The 21,255-nt window shown below is 33.0% G+C and overlaps 1 protein-coding gene across 2 annotated transcripts; it reads left to right on the forward strand.

Annotated features, from left to right (window-relative positions):
* Window positions 1-3,493: 3,493 nt before the first annotated feature.
* LOC143242623 (proliferation-associated protein 2G4-like) lies at window positions 3,494-21,180 on the forward strand. Of its 2 annotated transcripts, XM_076486101.1 has the most exons (6): window positions 3,494-3,632; window positions 4,879-4,989; window positions 13,143-13,221; window positions 15,700-15,751; window positions 17,540-17,634; window positions 20,697-21,180. In XM_076486101.1, exons 1-6 carry the CDS (start codon window positions 3,624-3,626, stop codon window positions 20,942-20,944), a joined length of 594 nt encoding a protein of 197 aa, XP_076342216.1. In that variant the 5' UTR covers window positions 3,494-3,623; the 3' UTR covers window positions 20,945-21,180. The 2 variants fall into 2 exon arrangements, with proteins under 2 accessions (XP_076342216.1, XP_076342217.1); XM_076486102.1 differs by lacking the exon at window positions 4,879-4,989 and having other exon boundaries at window positions 3,609-3,632.
* Window positions 21,181-21,255: the final 75 nt, after the last annotated feature.

The following is a 21,255-nucleotide window of genomic DNA, read 5'->3' on the forward strand; positions in this document are numbered from 1 at the left end:
GTGGATAGTCTGCCATCTTTAGTTTAAAGCTTAAATAGCCCACTTTAATCTTGACAGTGTCTATCTGTACCAATATAAACAAAAAAGCGGATGTTTTTCAGTGACTTTCTCTGAATCTCTGTTTTAAATAACTCCTCTTGTCCTTTATAGCGTCAGTTCTTCAAAAGAAGCAATAAATCAAGCAGATGGCAACAAGTTTCTCGACATGTTTCCTTGAGCTGTCGTTATTCTATAAACATCATTGCCTTGAATATGTTTTTTTATACTTCACAATTTTCTGTTGACTATTACAGTTACTTATGAAGCATCCAAATACCTAAAGATGCCTCACCTTCGTGAGCCAGTTTGGTTTTTAATGCACCTTACTGTCTCTTAATGTACGAATATATTGATTTTGAATTTTGAAAACTTTTTCTTTAAACATTTTCCATATTTCCTCAGTGTCTACAAATAACTCAGTTTTCAATAGACAGTTCTTGATGCATTCCTTTAAATTTTGCTTTTTTGAAATTTGGAATAAAAATATCACTATTCCTGATTTCCATATGCAGCACCTATGTATTCCCAAATTTTCACCCTCTCAGTGAAGAGAGGTGAAAGCTCTCTTTCACAAGCTAACAATAAATTTAAAAGAGCATTATTTCTTGTAGGTTCTTGTACAGTTTCCATAAAATGCTAGAATCATGGTTTGACTCTAGCATTTCCCAATAAATATGCCTGAAATTAAAGTGACCCATAGTTATGGTTTCAATAGCAGATTAAATTTTAATCTCACTGTAAAGTTGCTCACTAAATTCGTTAGTTTCATTTAATGGTTTGTAACAAATTCATACTAAGAACGATTTTTCTTTAATTCAGTAACAAAAACCAAATTGAATTCGGTCTCCTTGCTATTATCATCGATATTTTCAACTTTATCAGGAGGTAAATCATACTTTATACATGGAGCCACTCCACCCCTTTTTTACTATTCTATCTTTATTAAATAACATATAACCATGTATTTCAAAAACATTTTATGATCAAAATCATCTACATTTAACCGTATTTCAATTATTCCCATGATATCAAAATGTATATTCATACCAGTTCCCTAAATCATTTTTTTATTTCTTATAGCTCTAGCATTATACTAGTAACAGTTAAGCCTATTATTATAACTGTCTTTATACTGATTTCCTGTGCTAAACTTTTCTGTAAATTTCAATTTTGTTTCATTTAATTTATCTTTGCCCTAACCAGTATCTAGTCCTCTTTTAAAACTTCCTTTACTTCTGAGTTACTAGCCCTTGCATATATGCTAGATCCTTTCCAACTTAAGTATAAACATCCATTCCATAAAGTACTCTTCTCTCACTGTACTGATCCCACAAGCTCAACCAGCGAACCTGCTCATCCTTGCATATTAATTTCAACCTGGCATTAAGCCCTGGTGATCTACTCAAAATTTCATTTGCACAATTAACTCTTAGAAGTATCCCTAATACTATCATTTAATGCCTTTATCTTTAAATGTTTTTATCAACCTCTTTTCGTTATTAATTAACTCCTCAGACTTATCATTCCCTATATCATTAGCCCCTATGTTCATAACAACACAGCATTGTGACCAGTCCCTTTCATTACATCCCTTGCTCTGTCAGTTGTGTCTTTTTCCTATGTCTCAAGGTACCAAAATCTAACTCTTTTTTTTTTCTCACTATTTACGCCATATGCTTTGACAAGGAATCGCTCACAACGATGACCTCTTTAAATTTATAATCCATTTCCTCCACTATTGTTTTTACTTTCCTTCCCTCCAGTGGTTCAGCTGTTCAGCTGCCGTGAACGTGATCATTATGGACCCTTTGACAGCCTTTGTTGAGGTAAATACATTTATATATCCCCAAGATGATGTGACGGCACTCAAAGGACAATGAAATTCTAGCAGCTTTTCATTAGATCAAAAGATCAGTAAATAATATTCAACCTCGAAAATACAATAAATAAAAGCCATAGTTATAATTCTCGATAATAAACTAAAATTTGTTACACCTGCTTTTGAACATGAGGACATAATTGCACTTTTCGATGAAATAATAAAGATCATTACACAATGCGATTTTATAGAAGGACAATGTTTCAGTTGTCAAGAATATAACAGATTGTTTTACATGATAAGTTAATATTATTGCACCATGCAATTATATATATATATATATAAGGTTAATGTTTCACTTCTCAATAAGATAATAAGGATTATACCACCATACAATTATACGACAATGTTACACTTTCTAATAACATAATAATGATTGTTATACCGTACAATTATTCCAAAGAACAATGTTAATTTTGACGATAAGATAATAAACAACGTCATACCTTACAACTGTACAAAAGGAAAATATGACAAAGGTTGTTAACATCATAAAATTATATAGAACAATAATGCACTTATCAAAGAGAATAACGTTTGGCATCCAGTTGCATGTTGTAAAAGAATAAAATAATATAATACAGATTATTACATCACCCAGTTTTCTGAAGAATTATGAAACGTCTGTCGATAAAATAATAATTATTGTTTCACTACACCATAAAAATGTACAGGTCGAAAATATTACGCTTGTGTGTGTTTTCTTATAGCAAAGCCACGCGGGCTATCTGCTGAGCCCACCGCGGGGAATCGAATCCGTGATTTTGCGTTGTAAATCCGAAGACATATCGCTGTACTAGGGGGTGGCATTACGCTTGTTAATAATATAATAATGATTGTCACTCTCTAGAATTTTATAGAAGTGGAATGTTATGTTTGTGTGTAAGATAATAAAGATAGAATTTTATTAAAGAACTTAATTACAATATTCGACAAAATAATACAAATTTATCCCAGTCGAGTTTCCTATTTATTATGCCAGATATTACGATATCAAGTAGCCTGGAATCTAAATTCACATTTGGAAGTAAATTGAATGTCGATATGTATCAAATTAATATTATTTGTCAACAAGGTTTACAAACAGTTTTCTTTCTTAACACAAATATATTTTAATGTACAAAGAACAACACAACTTATAATAACGTTTGGTACAAATAATTAGAAAAAAATACAAACTTGTTAACAATACTGAGTTTTCTATCTGGACGAAAATTAAAAATTTTATCGACGGTTCGCAATGAGCAACTTTTTTCCTTCCTCATATGATGCAGCTTACTTAAGAACTGTCTAGCTGACTGCTGCTGCGAGCACGCCTAATGTCCTCGTACACATATTAACGCCCGAAGTTAATACTGTTAAATTTCATCAGTTTTTGCAGCTCCTATGTACCAAGCCGTCTTGGGTGAATCTGCTCATATATCTTGTAATATCAGTCTTCCTTCAGAAGACGACTCCGTATCTCTGGTGCTATGGTACAAGAGAGGAATCAATGCTCCTATTATAAGTATGGATTCCAGAAGAGGGCCCTTGAAGAACGCCAAATATTTCACTGGTGAGTTACTTGGACAAAGGGCCTACTTCAACGTGAGCGAACAACAGTCTGTATTAATCATCAACCGTGTAGAGAAAGATGATGAAGGAGATTATAGTTGCAGGGTTGATTTTCGGTACGGACGAACCCTGAACGACTTTATGACGCTGGATGTTATTGGTAAGTGTATAGTTTAATACTGCAGGGAATTATACGAACACTTCATTTGAAATCGAATAAAACAAAGAGCTCTGTGGAGGAAATGTTACGTAACATGAAAATATAGATTTTGTAGAATTGCTAGGTTTACTAAATATGTAGAATTTTGTAGAAAATATGTTAAGTAAAGAAAGACATAACTTTTCCTTTATACCGCATTCACTCTTGTGTATTCGTAGCTCGTATTTGAAGACTAGGAAAAAGTTTTCTATTTAGAACTGCTTATCAGACTTACAACTTAAGCAATGAATCCAACATTCTTTTATAAGTACATCAATATCTTGCTTTAAATATGTGAGTGTCATAGCTCTAAAAGAAAAGAACCAATAAATTAAAATTAGGTTCGTATATATATATATATACTCTATTAATCACTACTGTTTCAGCAAATTTGTTTTGGCCTTCTTTAGAACCGGTGTTCGTTAGACCTTCGGCAAAAATACAAAATAAACGGTTTTAGTTTTATCACGTTACCTAGTTTCATTACAATTCTCCCATCCACTCCCAGGGGCCAGTTATACGTTTGAAGGCGTTTTTGTAGCTGTGTTAAGGAAGATGAAATAAACTAATTATTTTCTCTACTTTAGAAGTGTCAGAATTTCCATGAAATTCTTGTTAAGTCTTTACAAACAAATCTTATTGTCATTAAACCTTTTCCGTCCCCAATCCAAACCTTGATATAATTTATTATCAAGACGCAATCAGTTCGTGAAGGTGTAAAGTTATAACTGATATGACTATATGCTGTTGTTTTTATCAGAAATATTTTGCCACAATTAAACGATAGCTCATATTTCTCGTACTACCTTTTCTTAACCTTATAACTTTGACTATTTTCACGTTTAAAATATCATTTTTGGCCCGGCATGGCCAAGCGCGTTAAGGCGTTCGACTCGTAAACCGATTGTCACGGGTTCGAATTCTGGTCGCACCGAACATGCTCGCCCTTTCAGCCGCGAGGGCGTTATAATGTGACGATCAATCCCACTATTCGTTGGTAAAAGAGTAGTTTAAGAGTTTGCTGCCTTCCCTTTAGTCTTACACTTCTAAATTAGGAACAGCTTGCACAGATAGCCCTCGAGTAGCTTTGCGCGAAATTCGAAATCAAACAAACGTTTAAAATATCATTAGAAATTAAAAACTTTTATTAACGTTTGATGGATTTCATTGAAAGTTTAATCTGTATGAGAAACATCTTATTATGCAGTTGCGTCAAAGGATGTTACTATTCTCGGTAATACCAATACACCTGTATACGGGAAAATTGGGCCGTATAACGAAGGTTCCAGACTGTTTCTCACTTGTATCTCTGGTACTGGTAAGTTCTAAAAGCAAATAGAATTATTTGTTCTTATTAATTTGGTACATATAAATTATTGGGAATAAATAAGTTGTTTAAATTCCATAATTTTAAAAGTAGTTTGAAATTTCTAACATTTGAAAATGTTAAATAAATTTTTGATGTTTAAGGACAATAGATTTGTTAAAACTACTTTCCTTCAAATATGTTAAGACAACGAATTACATGTAAAATGTGATCAGTTTTAAACCTATAAGCCATTATTGTTACGGCAATGGCCTCAATTTTACAACAGTAAAGTTGTGTTTACTTTTACACTTAAAATGATGGTTATTTTATTCTGCTTGATAAATAAGCTAAAAGTGAGTAAACTAAGTTATTACTTGGTTTCAAATTACAAAATACTATATCTTGACCCCAGTTTTCGAAATTACAAAGAGCACAAATTTCGAGGGCACAAATAATAAGCAGAAAATACTTGACGTGAGAAAAGTATTTGACGGTACTGAGCTCATTATGAAAACAAACACGTTTTCAGAGTATTATACTTATTAGAACTACCCAAACTTTCTGTCAAACTAATGACGGCTGCGTGTTAAAACGATGTAAACAATAAATGACAACAACTTGAAGTCACTAGTATTGTCAATGATAAATAATAAAACAACAGGGAATTTCAAAACTAATTAGGCACATGTTTAAGACTTATTTTTTATAAACAATCGGAGAGCATAACAGACTAAAACTGGCACCGTTAACATCTATTTTCATATCGACTTGTTTTTCTGCAAATAGTCGGAGGATAGGCCATGCTGAGCCCGGCATGGCCAGGTGGTTACAGTAATGGAGTCGTAATCCGAGGGTCGTGGGTTCGAATCCCAAGTACAACAAACATGCCTTCCCTTTCAGGCCCGGCGTGGCCAAGCGCGTAAGGCGTGCGACTCGTAATCCGAGGGTCGCGGGTTCGTGCCCGCGTCGCGCCAAACATGCTCACCCTCCCTAACCGTGGGAGCGTTATAATGTTACAGTCAATCCCACTATTCGTTGGTAAAAGAGTAGTTCAAGAGTTGGTGGTGGGTAGTGATGACTAGCTGCCTTCCGTCTAATCTTACACTGCTATATTAGGGATGGCTAGCACAGATAGCCCTCGAGTAGCTTTGTGCGAAATTCCAAAAAACAAACAAACAAGCCATGCTAAAAAACAATACAGTTTGTACGTGTATTATCATATGAACTGGTATTCCTAGAAACAGTTGAAAGTATGTATTACCAATACTGACACAGGGACATGTATAATCATATCGAGTTGTTTTATTTTTCTAGTTGGAGAACAAGATAAAAATGTCAACCACTTTTTACTGATGGTTTTACTACTTCTTTTGTTTGTTTTTTTTGTATTCATGAGCTTAAAACAGTTTCAAATTATGATTTCACCTTATTGCATATATCAATTAAACAGTTTTTTTTTTACAGAGTTATGAATAATATTACATGTAAATTGAAACAATATCATTATTATCAACATGTTCGGAAAAGATTGTATACAACTAGGTAACGTTTCATTTTTCAGTGATGTCGAGAAAACCCACTTGTAGAGAAAAATATACATGTAAAAACGGCTTGTTCGGGTTGAGAAAATATTTTACGTAGAGGTTTGTTTGTTTTTTGGAATTTCGCACAAAGCTACTCGAGGGCTATCTGTGCTAGCCGTCCCTAATTTAGCAGTGTAAGACTAGAGGGAAGGCAGCTAGTCATCACCACCCACCGCCAACTCTTGGGGTATTCTTTTACCAACGAATAGTGGGATTGACCACACAATTTTTACGTCCCCACGGCTGGGAGGGCGAGCATGTTTGGCGCGACGTGAGCGTGAACCCGCGACCCTCGGATTATGAGTCGCACGCCTTAACGCGCTTGGCCATGCCGGGCCTTTTTAAATAGAGGAGCGAACAACGTTTCTACCTTCTTCGGTCATCGTCAGGTTCACAAAGAAAGAGGTAACTGACCGGAAGCTGACCATATGTTTGAAGGGGGTTATGTAACTGAGTGTCGGAATGTAGAGGGCGTGCTAGGTGTTTCAATATATAATTTTATAATATTTATTTTATTATTTATTATATTATTCTTGATATAGGTATAAAGGTGTTCCTTTGTATTTGTTTAATTTGGGCTTAATTTGTTGAATAAATAAGGCTTCTTTAATTTTGCGTTTGTTTGTGTTTGTTTCTTTATTTAGTATTTGGGTGTTTTCTATGGTTATGTTGTGTTTATTTGACTTGCAGTGTTCAAAACGTGTAAAGGAGACTTTTATGTTCTTTGAATCTGATTTCCATTTTCTACTTGTTTGTCAGTGCAGTTTTACACAGTATAGACCTCAGTGTTCTGCCTGGTTTTTGAATAAATTTGGTATTAACTGGAATGCCATATTTTCTCACTAGTTTTAGCCAAATGTCAGGAATATATGGTATGCAGCAGAACACCTTGTTTTCCACTGTCATACAGTTTATAAGAGTATAAATGTGGAAAATATTTCCAAATGTCTTATGTTGCTCTCCCAAATCTAGCCACTTGCTTGGTTGCCTGCCTACAAAGAATAATTGCACAAGAACTTTTACAGGCAAGGTCGTGGTTTTGTCTCATTCTTTGTAGCATCACTTCAAAAACACCACAATTTGAAATTTTCATATACTCACTGCCATCTCAGAACTTAGAAGGTGTATATTAATGAAGTTATTGATCCACATTAAGAAATATGTGGCAGTAATGCTAGAGATAAGTAATTTCAATACAATAAAACTGAGAAAACCATGGGACTAGAGATACATCTCACTCATTATTTGCGAATTATGGACAATAATTGTTAGATCGTTAAAACAGTCATTGGTTGAAGAAATTTTTCTTTCTGCATTACAAAATCTTTTCTTTCACATTTCATCTTATGTACAATATATTTATGAATTTTGTGTGACTTTTCATATTGTTTTCAAACCTTGGTTTGGTTTATTGCTTATGGTGGTTGTGAAGATTTGTTTTGGTCTCCTGTTGGGTTTTCCTGCCTTTTACATAGAGGTCTATTGCAGGGTGAAGATCAAACTGGCTTACCAGAGGCCATCAATAAAATGACCATCAGGACTGACAGTGTGTATCCCATCAGCCTTGTCTTGTTGTCACTTTTGATTCTCTTCATAACTGAAAAATCCCTTTTAACATACTGCTGTATTTATAGACAGAAAGAGTGCTGTTAGGACTAATTTGCCTAAGTGGAGAATATGGTGAAACTCTTCACCAAGAAGTTTCTTTAACATGGGAAAAATAAACTTTTATTTGCAGGGACAGGTTTTGATACATTTTTTTTTAATGTGTTCATATTCTTGCATCACAGTCTGCTTGGGTGGCTCACTTGAATGTTGGCCTCTCTCCTCTGAATCATGACCACCAGACGTACTGGAAAATAAACATTCAGTGTGGTAAATGATCAGATTCTTAAGCTAGTCTTTGCTATAGTTTGGCAGCTTGTTAGATCCTGTTGCCCAGCACTTTGGATCTAAATTTTAGAATAATTATATACTTGCCAACATCTGATTGAAATCTAATTCGCATACCTACTCAAATACAAAATATTTACTCATTTCCATAATTTGATGTACATCTTGTGTATTCATTTGATTTAACTTTTGTAGGGTGGTTATGATCTCATTCATAGTGTCAGCAAAGATTAAATTATCTGACTAGGAAGAAGTTAACTGGTACATAATTTTTAATGAAAGGTGCTGCATTGTGAGAGAAAGTAAAATAAACTGATTTGATCATCCTTAAGTGCCCCTTGGTAACAGAAGCTTCATCAGAGTTTGATCTAGAAGCAATATATATAAGGGGACAAACTGTGGTTTTCTAGTTTTTCATATAACTCGTGAACCTGTGCTTTATAGCAGCCTATCAAATGATAATCCACTTCCCAAATTTTTTGGTCACTTTATTCAACAAATCAGCAGTCTTCATTTCTTGCAAATGTATCAAAGTGTTTGAACAAAAAATTGATTATGCTGCTCATTTTGGTTTGAAACTCGATTACATGCTTTATCCCTTTACATGTATCCAAAATAGTGAGCTCTAATTAGTGTGATATATAGTGAATTCCTACAAGATGCATCATGTTTTTTACAGGAAGATTACTATGCTACCATTTGAACCATAGTTGATACTTTCTCCATCTGACCTAAATCCAACAAGCTTTTTCTGCCATGCATTGCTAACATTTACAATCCTAAGCAAAAACTTTTGGTGTTCATTATCAGTGAAAACATGACCTTGCACTATTTCTTGCCAGATACAGACATGTCATATTTTGCAATGCAATATCCTGTTGAGTAAAGCTTTATAAACTTCTCATTTTGCTCACTAGACAAGTAATTTAAGAGAAAATGGATTTCTTAAGGCCATGTTAAAACTGCTTTGCAATTAAGTTAAATTAGACTTGATTTTGAATAAGGGTAATGCTACTAGTCCTAAGGTTTTTTTGTATGTTTTACAAAATTACTGCTAGGATATTTCATTTTCCTAAAGACGTTTGTTTAAACTTAGTGAAATGAAAGTAATTGTAAGCCAATTGGAAAGATGGAATCTATCAAGTTGATTTCATTTCCTTGTTTGACTCTACCTGAAGTGGAATGTACTAATATTTACACCTACTTTTTCATTCAAAATATTGTATTAGGGTTACACTATGTTTCACTTTGGAGAAAGGTACCTTGTGACATTCAGAGTATGATAACTTTTAAGTGCATTGTGAAACTATGCTGTGAGTGTAATCAGGAAATTGCTAGTTTTTTGTGTAATATATGCATGTTGTGTTTTTATTGTCAATACAGACAAATATTTAGAAATTACAGTGAACTCACCTTTACAGATGTTTATGGTTTCCTATGCTTTCTACATTTGTTCACGTTTGAGGTCTCCAACATTTTCTCCATGTTTTTGAAGAGTTCTTTGAAGGCATATAACTTACAAGACCCCACAAGCAACTGGAAATGGCTATCAGAGAAATTTGACCACTTTCTAAAAATCCACAGAATATAACTCCTAATCTACATTGAATTGCAACTAAGACCACTCATTCTTCCATGAATAGTCAAATTTTCTCTTTTTTTTGAGAAGTGCGTATGTGAACACTTGCTTATTTGGGGAATCAAAGGCATGGGTGAGAATAAGTCTTTGTGGCTATTAATATCAGGTATGGGTTTAGAACAAGTACTGGAGAGTTTCTATATTTTTTCCTTTGAATCAGTCTCAGAATCACAAAGTTCATTCACATTTTGATTTTTTTCACCAGCCACGTTACTTTTCTTTAACCCAGTATGCTCCATTTTTGTTTCATTTTCTCAGAAGAAGGCTTGGGTTACTGAATTACCATGAAGCCAAAATTGTAAGAGCAGCCCACATGTATTAACACTTGAGGAAATGCAAGTGTTATAATATTCCTGATGAAATTTTCATAAGTTTAGCAAAAGAGTTAGCTGTTTTAGCCAATTGTGATTCAGCATTCAACCCAACTTGAAACAATGAACTAGTAGTTTTACCATATCTGTCCACTGTGTTAGCTATGTACTGTGTCTGTTTGGAGAGTGATTGTTTTTCTTTGTGGTAATAGGGTTTCCTTTATCACCATTCTGTGGCCTGTGTAATATTTCACATTTGAATGCTTAGTGCATGCATTGTGTTATGATATGCTGGTAACACAGATTTGTGTGTTTGCAATGGCAGAAAGATAATTGATAAAACTGCGAGTAAAAAGGTGCCTCTTCTGTTTTTCAGTGCAAATTTAGGACGTTTTGTGGTATTTGGATGATCAATTGATTCTCATTTGTGTCAATATTTTATGCTATTGTGAAGGACTACATATGTCATTTCCCAGATATTCAGACTGGTATACTACCTAATGGATTTCTGTAGTGCCAAGAATTATGGGGTGCACTGTTTTGATACAGCTGCAGTTTTGTTTGGTTCATTAGTGTATAGCAAAATTTGTACCTTGGTTGGATGAGATGCAGCTTTCCACTTGTATTGATTCCCCACCATGCTTCACTGTAGATGTCATACATTGATATGATACCATACTTCTCTCTGTTGTCATTGTTGAATAAACTATTGTTGATTGTACTAAACAATTATAACTTGTATTCATCTGTAAAAAGCATTCAGCTTTATCTTTGTTTGTTCCACTGTTGTGGTCAAATGCTTGTTTTAACCTTTCAGCTGCCTTTTCTCAGCAGCTGTTTGCAAACAACTTCACCTCATCTCTGACCACTTTATGCCATTGTGTATCTTACTGTTCTAAAGGTAACATTCACACCTTAAGGTTATTGGCCAGATCTACACTTAATTATCTACCTCATACTTATGTATCCTGTGATACATAGCACAAGTTATGGAGAGTCTGGGGTTTCTATCTCAACCACTTTTATTATTAGAATGTCAGTTTCATGTATTGCATACAAATGCCACTAAAATGTGGAGTCTTGCCACTTCTTTTGCAAAGAGTATTCTAGACTTGCCAAAATTAATTTCTACCTACTTGTCATCAGTATTTCGGTCCTAAAAATTATGATTGAATTCATACTACTACTGGGCATAGTATAACTGCTTGTACTTCATTTCATTTTCACATTATAAACGAGTGGCATTCTCATAGTATTTGTCTTTTATATATTCTTTCTTAGTAACTGTTTCCACTGTTACTTCTAGTACTGTATTTATATTTGTTTTAATATAATAATGCCTATAATTCTTTATCTGTAAACAAATCACAATAAAAAATATAGTAAAACCACAAATATTTGTTATTTCTTGGAAATATTCATTACATGTCCTCTCAGTGTGGATGCTTGTATGTAGTGAGGGGGCCTCCCAGACAAAGTTCTGTCTTTCCAGTTTACCTCCTCAGTGACCTAAACTCACCCACATGTTTGCTGTGCAGGGTGATCAATGAAGGTGAGAAGAGGATCCTGGTGGTTGAGGGGTCCAACCCCACTACATCACTTTGACCTTGAATTCACATGAATTGGTGATTTTGGGTCCTCCACCTCCAAGGGTCAGTTGGCTAGTTCTGTTGGTCTAGGGTCAGGTGAGTATCAGTTTTGGGCATTTTCAACAGTTTTTTGTAAATTTTATCTGATGCTGGTGTTTAGGTATACCTCCCACAAAACCTTGGTGTTGCTTCAGTGTCCTTATTTATCATTGTAGTGCATTCCTTGAATCCATGGTTGACGGGCTCAATGGGCACTGAACCTTTCTCATTGTACTATGGATCTCCCAAATCTCAATGAAAATGAAATAGTAAAAAACAGCTCATTGGTAAATGACCACATCTTGAAGACTTTGAACAACAGTCTCCAAGTCACTCGATATCTGTACCTAATTTTCTTAAACTTCATTCTTTGTCTGACCACACTTTAAAGTGGTTTACTGACTCTTCACAGTCTGGCAACATCTTGGTGGAAACACCTGTGCTGAAACACACTAAACTCCTCCTCAGTTGTAAGTCTATTGGGGGTATACTCATTATGTACACCCCATGATACATTGAATTTCTCATGAGGAGTTATTATTGAGAGGGATTTGAAGAACATCCCTGAGTTGGAGATCCTCGCTGGTTTCTTCAGCCAAGGCATTTCAACTGTGCTCCATATCTCCACTTGCTAGGACTGAATTACCTTGACATTTACAGTACCATATCCACATGCTTTTCTAAAGGCAAGTTACCTAATATATAAGGTACAGTCATATGTTTCTAACTCTCTCCAATGTTTCCAGTGTCAGTGGTTCAGATATTCAATGCATAAACAGGTGAAAAACATCTAAAGATATGTTATCAACTGAAATTTTTATGAATTGGTAAACCCTGTGCAAGTTAGAAAATTTGCTAAAAAATTATAATACATTAAATAATTCATTGGTTGCCAAACAAAAGTTTCAAATCTTTCTCGTGACAAGTGCAGCAATAAATAATATTGAAAAAATGGATGATAATCTGTTGTAAGCATGTAATAATAAAATTTCTTCACTAAAGTGAAATTTAAATTTACAAAGATATCATCATTTCTGTATTTTTACATTAAAATGAATTATCGACAAATGTCTTTTAATCTTTTGTTTCTAACAAATTGTATTCACAGGGCCGAGAAATGGACACAAGGACAACAGTGTACAAGAAGACAGATGAAATTTATCAACTAAAGATGAAAGCATCTGTAGGTCAGTACACCTTTATTAAATGTAAGTAATGAAAAAACTATAACCCTAATATGCATCTTTTCATTAAATAAGGGTTGCTAGAATCTCTGTATAACTCACTCCTGTTTTCATTGAAAGTAGTTAATGGGGTCTGATCCCCAGTCCATCATACTAGTTTGTGATGATTGATATTAATGTTTTAAACTTCTTTAATACAATAGTGTGCCTGAAATACATCAGGAATTATTGAAGCTACAGTGAACTCAATATTTCTCTTGTTGTTTTATCAAAACCTCATAAATTTCCTTTTCTTCAAAATTGTCAGCAAAAGATTTTATCAAGACACTGAGAAAGCAAACTATTTTAACTTTTTTGCGTTATGAATTGACACTTTTATTCTTCATGTGGGACAGACGCTATGTCAGCCATATTTACACAGTGAACAACAATGCTGACTTTTTAGCTTGGATATGCAGTTATACCATTATGAAGAAATGTTTTACACATGACGATATAGAGTTATTAATTAGATAAATATATGAGTCAATGTTTCCAATACTGTTTCCATTTAATACAAGAGGTGTCAAAATATATTCATAAATCAGTCCAAACATGATTCAGTAATATTGAACATGGTGGAATTTAGCTTGTTTTTTGATAAAGGTTGGGAATATTATTGTTGTATGTTCTGACTTCCTTGAGACTTGTACAACCTATACTTTAATGTATTTCATATTTGCTTACTCACATTAATTTATCAAGTGTTTTAGGAAAACAAAATTGAATATTTTTCCAGAGTAATATGTAAGGTTTCTCATTTTGATGTGAGGAAACATTTAAAGCAGGATCTGTATAATACACCTCTCAGACTTTCTTTATATAAAAATGAGATGTAATACAATAAATTAAAATTTTGGCAAGTTTTACATAACCTTACATTTTGAGCTTCTAGTTTTCTTTTGTAATATATACACTCAGTGGCTACTTCATTAGGTACATCTGCAAATAACCAAACAGTGAATAATGTGGCTGTGACTCGCTATATAAAGCATGTGGACACGGTCAAATAGTTCAGTTGTTGTTCGACCAAACATTAGAATGGGGAAGATGCAACTTTGACCATGGAATGATTGTTGGTGTCAGGTGTGATGGTTCCAGCATCTCAGAAACTGAGATTTTTATGTACTACAATCTCTAGAGTTTATAGAGAATGGTGCAAAAAAGAAAACATCCAGTGAGCAGCAGTTATGTGGGTGAAAACACTTTGTTAATGAGAGAGGTCAGAAGAGAATGGTCAGACTCGTTCAAGCTAAGAGAAATGCCACAAATATTAAAATAACCACTCTTTACAACATTGAGTTTCAGAGGGGCATCACTGAATGCACAACACATTGAAAGTTGAAGCAGTTTGGCTACATCAGCAGAAGATCTTACCAGCTTCCACTTCTGTCATCTAAGAACAGGACGACGAAGCTACAGTAGGCATGGGATCACCAAAACTGGAAGATTAAAGATTGAAAAAACATTGCCTGTTCTGAAAAAATTCGATTTCTTCTGCAACATGCAGATGGTATGGTCAGAATGTGGCATAACCAGCATGGAGCCAGAATTGAATTATGATATTGAGTCAGTATGGACCAAAATCCCTAAGGAATGTTTTTAGCACCTTGTTGAATCCACATTGTGAAGAATTCGGGTTGTTCTAGAGGCAGAAGGAGGTCCTATCTAGTAGTAGATAGGTGTACCTAATAAAGTGGCCACTGGGTGTTAGGTAATAGTGTAAAATTGTTTTAATTTAGCATTAGGTACAAGCAATAGTTTATTCATTAAGACACCTTTACGTCTTGTTAGATTTATTGAGACTTAAGTGTAGAAGAGAAACACGAGAAGAGTCTCTCAAAAGTATAGCTTTAATTTTTCATTAATTTGTTATTAGTAATCTGAACACAGTGTTAAAATAAAAATTAAGAAGAAATCACTGTAGGCTTACAGTAGTTGGCTGCAATTAGAATAATTCATATTGATTTTTTAAAAAATTCATAAAACGTCAGGTTTTTCTAACAAGGCATCTGAAACATGACTTCTGTAACTGTATTTTCTTCAAGAAATGTATCTACTGATTTCATATGTAGGTGTGTATGGATGATTTTATATATATATATATAGATCAACTTGTTTACCCTTGTGTTTTTGGTAGAGGCATTTTACTTTGTTAGTATATTGTCTTGGAAGAGAACTCTGTTTAAAAATATTGTATAAACAATAAGTATCTTGGAAATGCAACAGATTATGTAGACAAATAAATTAAACGTTAATAAAAACGTTAAGAATATTTGTACTAATACTTGTCTTGAGCAAGTTTTGTTGTGCATAATTCTACTTGGTATCACTCACACATACATGTATGAAAAAATAAAATTCTACAGAAATGTAAACCTTTAGTGATTTAGAAGTTTCTTTGGGTAAATGGGAATATATTATGTTGGTTTTCTTTTGCAGCATTTTTCAGTGAAGTGGAAAAGAAGTTTGGAAACATGCCTTTCACTTTGAGGTATTTGTCAAGATTTTTTATTTATGCATGTCTAATGTCAAATATAATACTTAAAACATAAGGTAATAGATTTGAAAGTTCATACAAATTATTTAGTTGCTCTGTTGTACTTAAGAAACTTAAAACTTTTTTATTGTAGGTTACATTGCTTAAATGATTAATCATTGTTAATGAAATGTTTCTTTTATACACACGAAAAATATGCAACTATCACATACAAAGAATGATTTATTAAATATTTTATTTTCATATATTAATTATAAATGTGAAATATTTTTGTGTGTATGTGCTTTAATATTTGTTATGCTCAGGAGTTTGCAAGGTAAATGTCGAAACGTTTTTCATTTTGTAACTAGGTTTACCTTTAAAATTTAGATTCTGTGGTCTGTTCTACACCAAGTGTTTGAGATGGGAATGATTTTAGTGTAAAATTTATCTTAAGACGGCTGGTATGGTTGTTAGAACTTTTATTAAAATAAAGTAGAGAACAACGTTTCCACCTTCTTAGGTCATCTTCAGGTTACCAAAGAGGGAGTTTGCAACTGACTGTTGCCAAACACGTCTTAGGAACGAGAGTGTAAACATGTAAGGGATTGTAGGTGGTGTTGCACTTAACATACCAATATCTAGGTGGCTTTTTTTTTAATATTTCTGTTAAATTGAGAAATTAACTAACATACAATACTAAAATTTGGATTACATTTTAATTATTCATATTAATCTTATTAACATTAGTTCATAAAATAGTAGTTGAATAACATTTTGAATGGAGTCAAGAAATACAAAAATGTAGCTTTTGACCCACGTCAAAAGGGAAATATAAATGTATTCTTAAAACAGTGTGTATGAATATTGAAACTTTAATTAAAATAATATACATAATGGTGTTTTGACCTTTTTAGGTCGTCTTTCGGACAACAAAGTTTGTAATTGACCATTGCTGGGTACATATCTTGGCAACAAGAGTGAAAAGGGGCACAGAATTGTGGGGGATGTTGCAGTTAGATGTCAGGTTAGTAATTAGAATAGGCATAAAGGTGTTCCTTTATATTGGTTTAACTATGGTTTTTTGTTTTATAAGTAGGGATTCTTTATTTTTATATATTTGTATCTCTACTTAGTATCTTGGTATTTTCATGGTTGTGTTGTGTTTATTTAATTTGCAATGTTCGAAAATGTGTGAAGGTGTTTTTTTTGGTGTTCATTGAAACTAGTTTCCATTTTTCTGCTTGTTTCTCCATTATAAAAGTTGTGGCATTTACACTGTATTTCATAAATAATGTTGGTGTTGTGTTTGTCAGTGTAGTTTTTACATAGTATGGACTTTAGTTTTGTACCTGGTTTATTAATAAATTTGATGTATACTAAAATGTTGTGTTTTGTTATAGTCCAGTATTGGTATTTTTCTGTGGATTTCTGTTTTGAATTGTGTGTCAGTTCTTGCAATATTGAGGTTGAGAAATGTTATTTGGTTAGTGTATGGAGTTAATGTGGTTGAAAAAAAAAATAAGTGTGTGTCCAGCTGTTATATTGACACAATATCTGTACCATTATAGTGGTGGGTGTAAGGCTGAATTGATCACTTGAGATTCGATCTGTATCATGAAAATGTTGGCTAGAACTAGATAATGTGTTATAAGTATATGAACATGTTTTAGTAAAAGTAAAGGAATTTATTTTTCACTGATTCATTGAATATGTATATCAAATCCAGGTAATATTATTTATAATAATTAAACTATTTGTTTTGCTATTGCACATATACATACTTTTCTGTTCTATCTTTAGGGCCTTGGAAGATGAAAAGAAGGCCAGGATGGGTGTGGTAGAATGTGTTAATCATAAACTAATAGAACCTTTCACAGTTTTATATGAAAAGGAAGGTTTGTTGATTGCTGTATACTATTTTTTTTTAATTTATTGATTGTGGAAATTTAGCATAATCATATTTGTTATTTTTATAAAAGATATTTAAGAATAAAAAAATCATTATTATAAGATAACTACATGAACAAAAATGCTGTAATTGTGTCAAAATTTTGAGAAAAAGAATTTTTGGAATTATGTAAGTTGCCCCCCCCTCTCTCTCTAATCATCTTGTTTATTTTAACTTTTGAAGTTTTTGCCAGCATATAACCATTTCAACACATTTCGATTACTTTTAAATTAGTAAACACATGTTCACAAAATTTAGCAGATTATCAGTAAACATTTCAAGGCTTCCATATGCAAATTGTCAGATTTTTTTATCAACTCTTGATTATTGTTAAGTAATGTTTTTCTTGTCGCTTTTTATTTTTACGTGTTGCCAATCTAACATGTAAAGTAGGTTTTATTTTAAGATTAAACTTTCTTTTCAGATTTCACATGCAATGTCCCTATAAAGTTCAGATAGTTTTTATCAAGTATTTTTTAAGAAAAATTTTATATTTTTGTTATTTTTGTGAATGAAGCTCTGTAGGGGTTCATTCGATTTGACCAATCTTTTGATCACCATGTCAATATATTTAGGAAATGAATATTAATTATGCCTTTTTTCATTCTACAATGACTATGGAATATAAAACAAAAATGTAAGTGTTTAGACCAAATAGCTTAGATTTATTATTTTTATTATATTCACCTTTACGGCCTGGCATGGCCAGGTGGTTAAGACACTCAACCCATTATCTGAGTATCGTGGGTTCAAATCTCCGTCACATAAAACATGCTCACCCTTTCAACCATGGGAGTGTTATAATGTTATGGTCAATTCCACTGTTGATAAAAATTGGCAGTGTGTGGTGATGACTAGCTGCCTTCTCTCTAGTTTCACACTGCTAAATTAAGGATGGCTAGTGCAGATTGCCCTCATGTAGCTTTGCACAAACTTTAAAATAAACCAAACCATATTAAACTTTAAGCCATGTCTGAATAACAATGCAGAAGTTACAATGACACAGCACATGCACTCGTGTTACCATATCCAATAACATAAAACTGTTATTTGTTTTCACAAAGTGACCTATCTGGGCTTTGTTTTATTGGACTAGTATTTGGTAAATTACAGTCATGTTTGAATAATTATAAATATATGTATTATTACTATTTACTTACAACTTCTTAAACATATTTTTCTTAAAACATAGAACAGTAAATAAAGAAGTGAAGCAAACAATTATCTCTTCTAGTTATAACCTTTCAATTTTGTTTCTGCTGCTTATAGCTTGCTACACCTTAAGAAATTTAACATGTAGAGAATGTGAAGGAAAATTATTTGTTTTTGTTTTCAGATATATTTACAGTTAAATAACCAAAAAATCATACATTTCTTCATTTGTACCATAGAATTCCATTATTTATCTAGTTAATTACTTAGCTGCTTTTGTTTCCAAACAATAACAAAATCTTGAACTGGCTGAAGACTGTACTTACCAGCACAAAGGTTTGTTTCGAAAAAAAATGAAAGAAAACTGTTTTCTATGAAAATGGCTGAGAAAATCACTAAGGGGAAATTTTGAGCTTCCATTGGCTTACTGACATGGCATATTAGAAGTAAATGTATATAAGGGACCATTTCCAGAACTGAAAGAGGTGAGCTAGGACCACTGTGTTTGTTGCACTGCATGAATACAGTGATAGCTCAGCAAATAAAGATCAAAAGATTCTGTTTTACGTTCTAGTTTGTCAATATTTATAATTTGAGTTCCTAATTCAAACGGAACTATAGACTTTGTATTTTGGCGTCACAAACATCTAATTTGAACCAGTACTGAGTTTAACATACCATGTGACATACACAAATCAACGTTTAGATGCATATATTTGATATTTACTTTTACATTACAAAAAATTTAATAATGTTTAATATGAAGATGTGAATTATTGTGTACAGTTTGAACCCAAACTTAGGGAGATAAGTTCATAGAGTAATAGTTCAATAAAACTTTAAGAGCAAGTCAACAAATGCAATGACATGGCCTATGACCCATTAGCTGTTGAGATAGGGTTACTAATTTATTGTGCTATTAATATGCATATGAATAACTAGAACAACGAATATTAAAGGATGTTTCACCAAATTTCTGTGAAAGTATGTTATTTGTTAAAAATATGTAGTAGTCAGTCAACACAACATGCAGGAGTACAATCATTGAAATCTGCTGGGATGTAGTACAGGAATATTCAAAGAAACTACACTTCTGCAGGGATATAAAACTAAGTGTTTACTAAAAAATGCTGATACAAAAAACAATATTCATGATAATTATGCTTTTTACTGGAAAACAAAAGTAATTATCAGGCAAATAAAAACTTTTTAAAGAACTTACAAGTTAGTGTCAAACAAGGTTGATATTTATACAAACTTATGTTGCACCAAAGCTTACATTATGTAACATCAATTCATAAAAGTATTTTTATTTAAGAGTTTCGGATTTTATTGTATCATCTATCTTGCTTATCGTATTTTGCACTACTTTATTTATTTAATATTTTTGGTAATATATTTATACAACATTAAATTTCTGAACATTTGATAAATCGTTCACATTACTTCTTTGTCTCTCTCTGAGAGACAAAACATGAAACCTTTGTGCTTCCTTCCTAACAGTTTTGATAAGTGGTCCATAATGGCAAAGTGAAGAAGAATTTTAACCAGACAAGGCACACAGTTAACCACCAGCAGTGTAAATTAGTGATGAAGTTTTTGTTGATATTCGTTGTCAAATTCCATGTGCAATACTGGCACTTTTATGAAGGATCCAAACAGTTACACAAGTCCATGTTTATGAACAGCATGCAGCTAATGTGAGATATAAGTTAACAAGTATCTTTGGTAGATATGCTTCAAACAGTTTACTGATCCATTCACTGTATGCGTGTTTCTACATAAACATTGCCTTCTGTTATTGTATGTGTTAATGTTATTATGACTATAAAACATGCTCTACCTTTCTTCTCACAGGAGAACTGGTGGCCCAGTTTAAATTTACTGTATTACTTATGCCTTCTGGCTCGCACAAAATAACGGGTGAAGCAGTGGATTGGGACATGTATGAAACAGAACATGACATTAAAGATGATACCATCAAGGTAAATTTTTCAGCCACTTTTATATACAATTATGGGAGAGTATCATTTAATAAAAAAACAAGTCCTTCTCTGACAACAGTTTTAAATTTTTGTGTTGCTGCAAAATTTGTTTTGTGTTAATGAAAAGAACCAGCCAGTTAAACTGTGTATACTGTTAAAGAACAAGCCAATCTCAAAACACTGAGGAGATTTTTTGTTTCTTGTTAGCAATGATATTTGGAAATGAGTCACACATAATGTTGCAAATTCCTACTAGGAAGCTAACCCTGATGAAGTGTTTTTATGCATGATGTAATTGGCTGAGACTGTGGGTCCATGCTTGTCTTTACTAAATAAAACGCCCTTTTGGAAAAAAATGAATGGCATTATAAATTATTTCAAGGATACCATGCACTGAAATTATGTCAGACCAATCATTTTTCTTGTCACAA

Source organism: Tachypleus tridentatus, unplaced genomic scaffold, assembly GCF_004210375.1.
Source record: "Tachypleus tridentatus isolate NWPU-2018 unplaced genomic scaffold, ASM421037v1 Hic_cluster_2, whole genome shotgun sequence".
In the NCBI taxonomy this organism is placed as follows: domain Eukaryota; kingdom Metazoa; phylum Arthropoda; class Merostomata; order Xiphosura; family Limulidae; genus Tachypleus; species Tachypleus tridentatus.

What these genes read in the sequence shown, in the direction of transcription:
- LOC143242623 (XM_076486101.1), top strand. An exon ending in CACTTGTATCTCTGGTACTG is followed by an intron (nt 4,990 to 13,142) that starts GTAAGTTCTAAA and finishes TTGTATTCACAG; the next exon opens with GGCCGAGAAATGGACACAAG. An exon ending in AGTTTTATATGAAAAGGAAG is followed by an intron (nt 17,635 to 20,696) that starts GTTTGTTGATTG and finishes TTCTTCTCACAG; the next exon opens with GAGAACTGGTGGCCCAGTTT.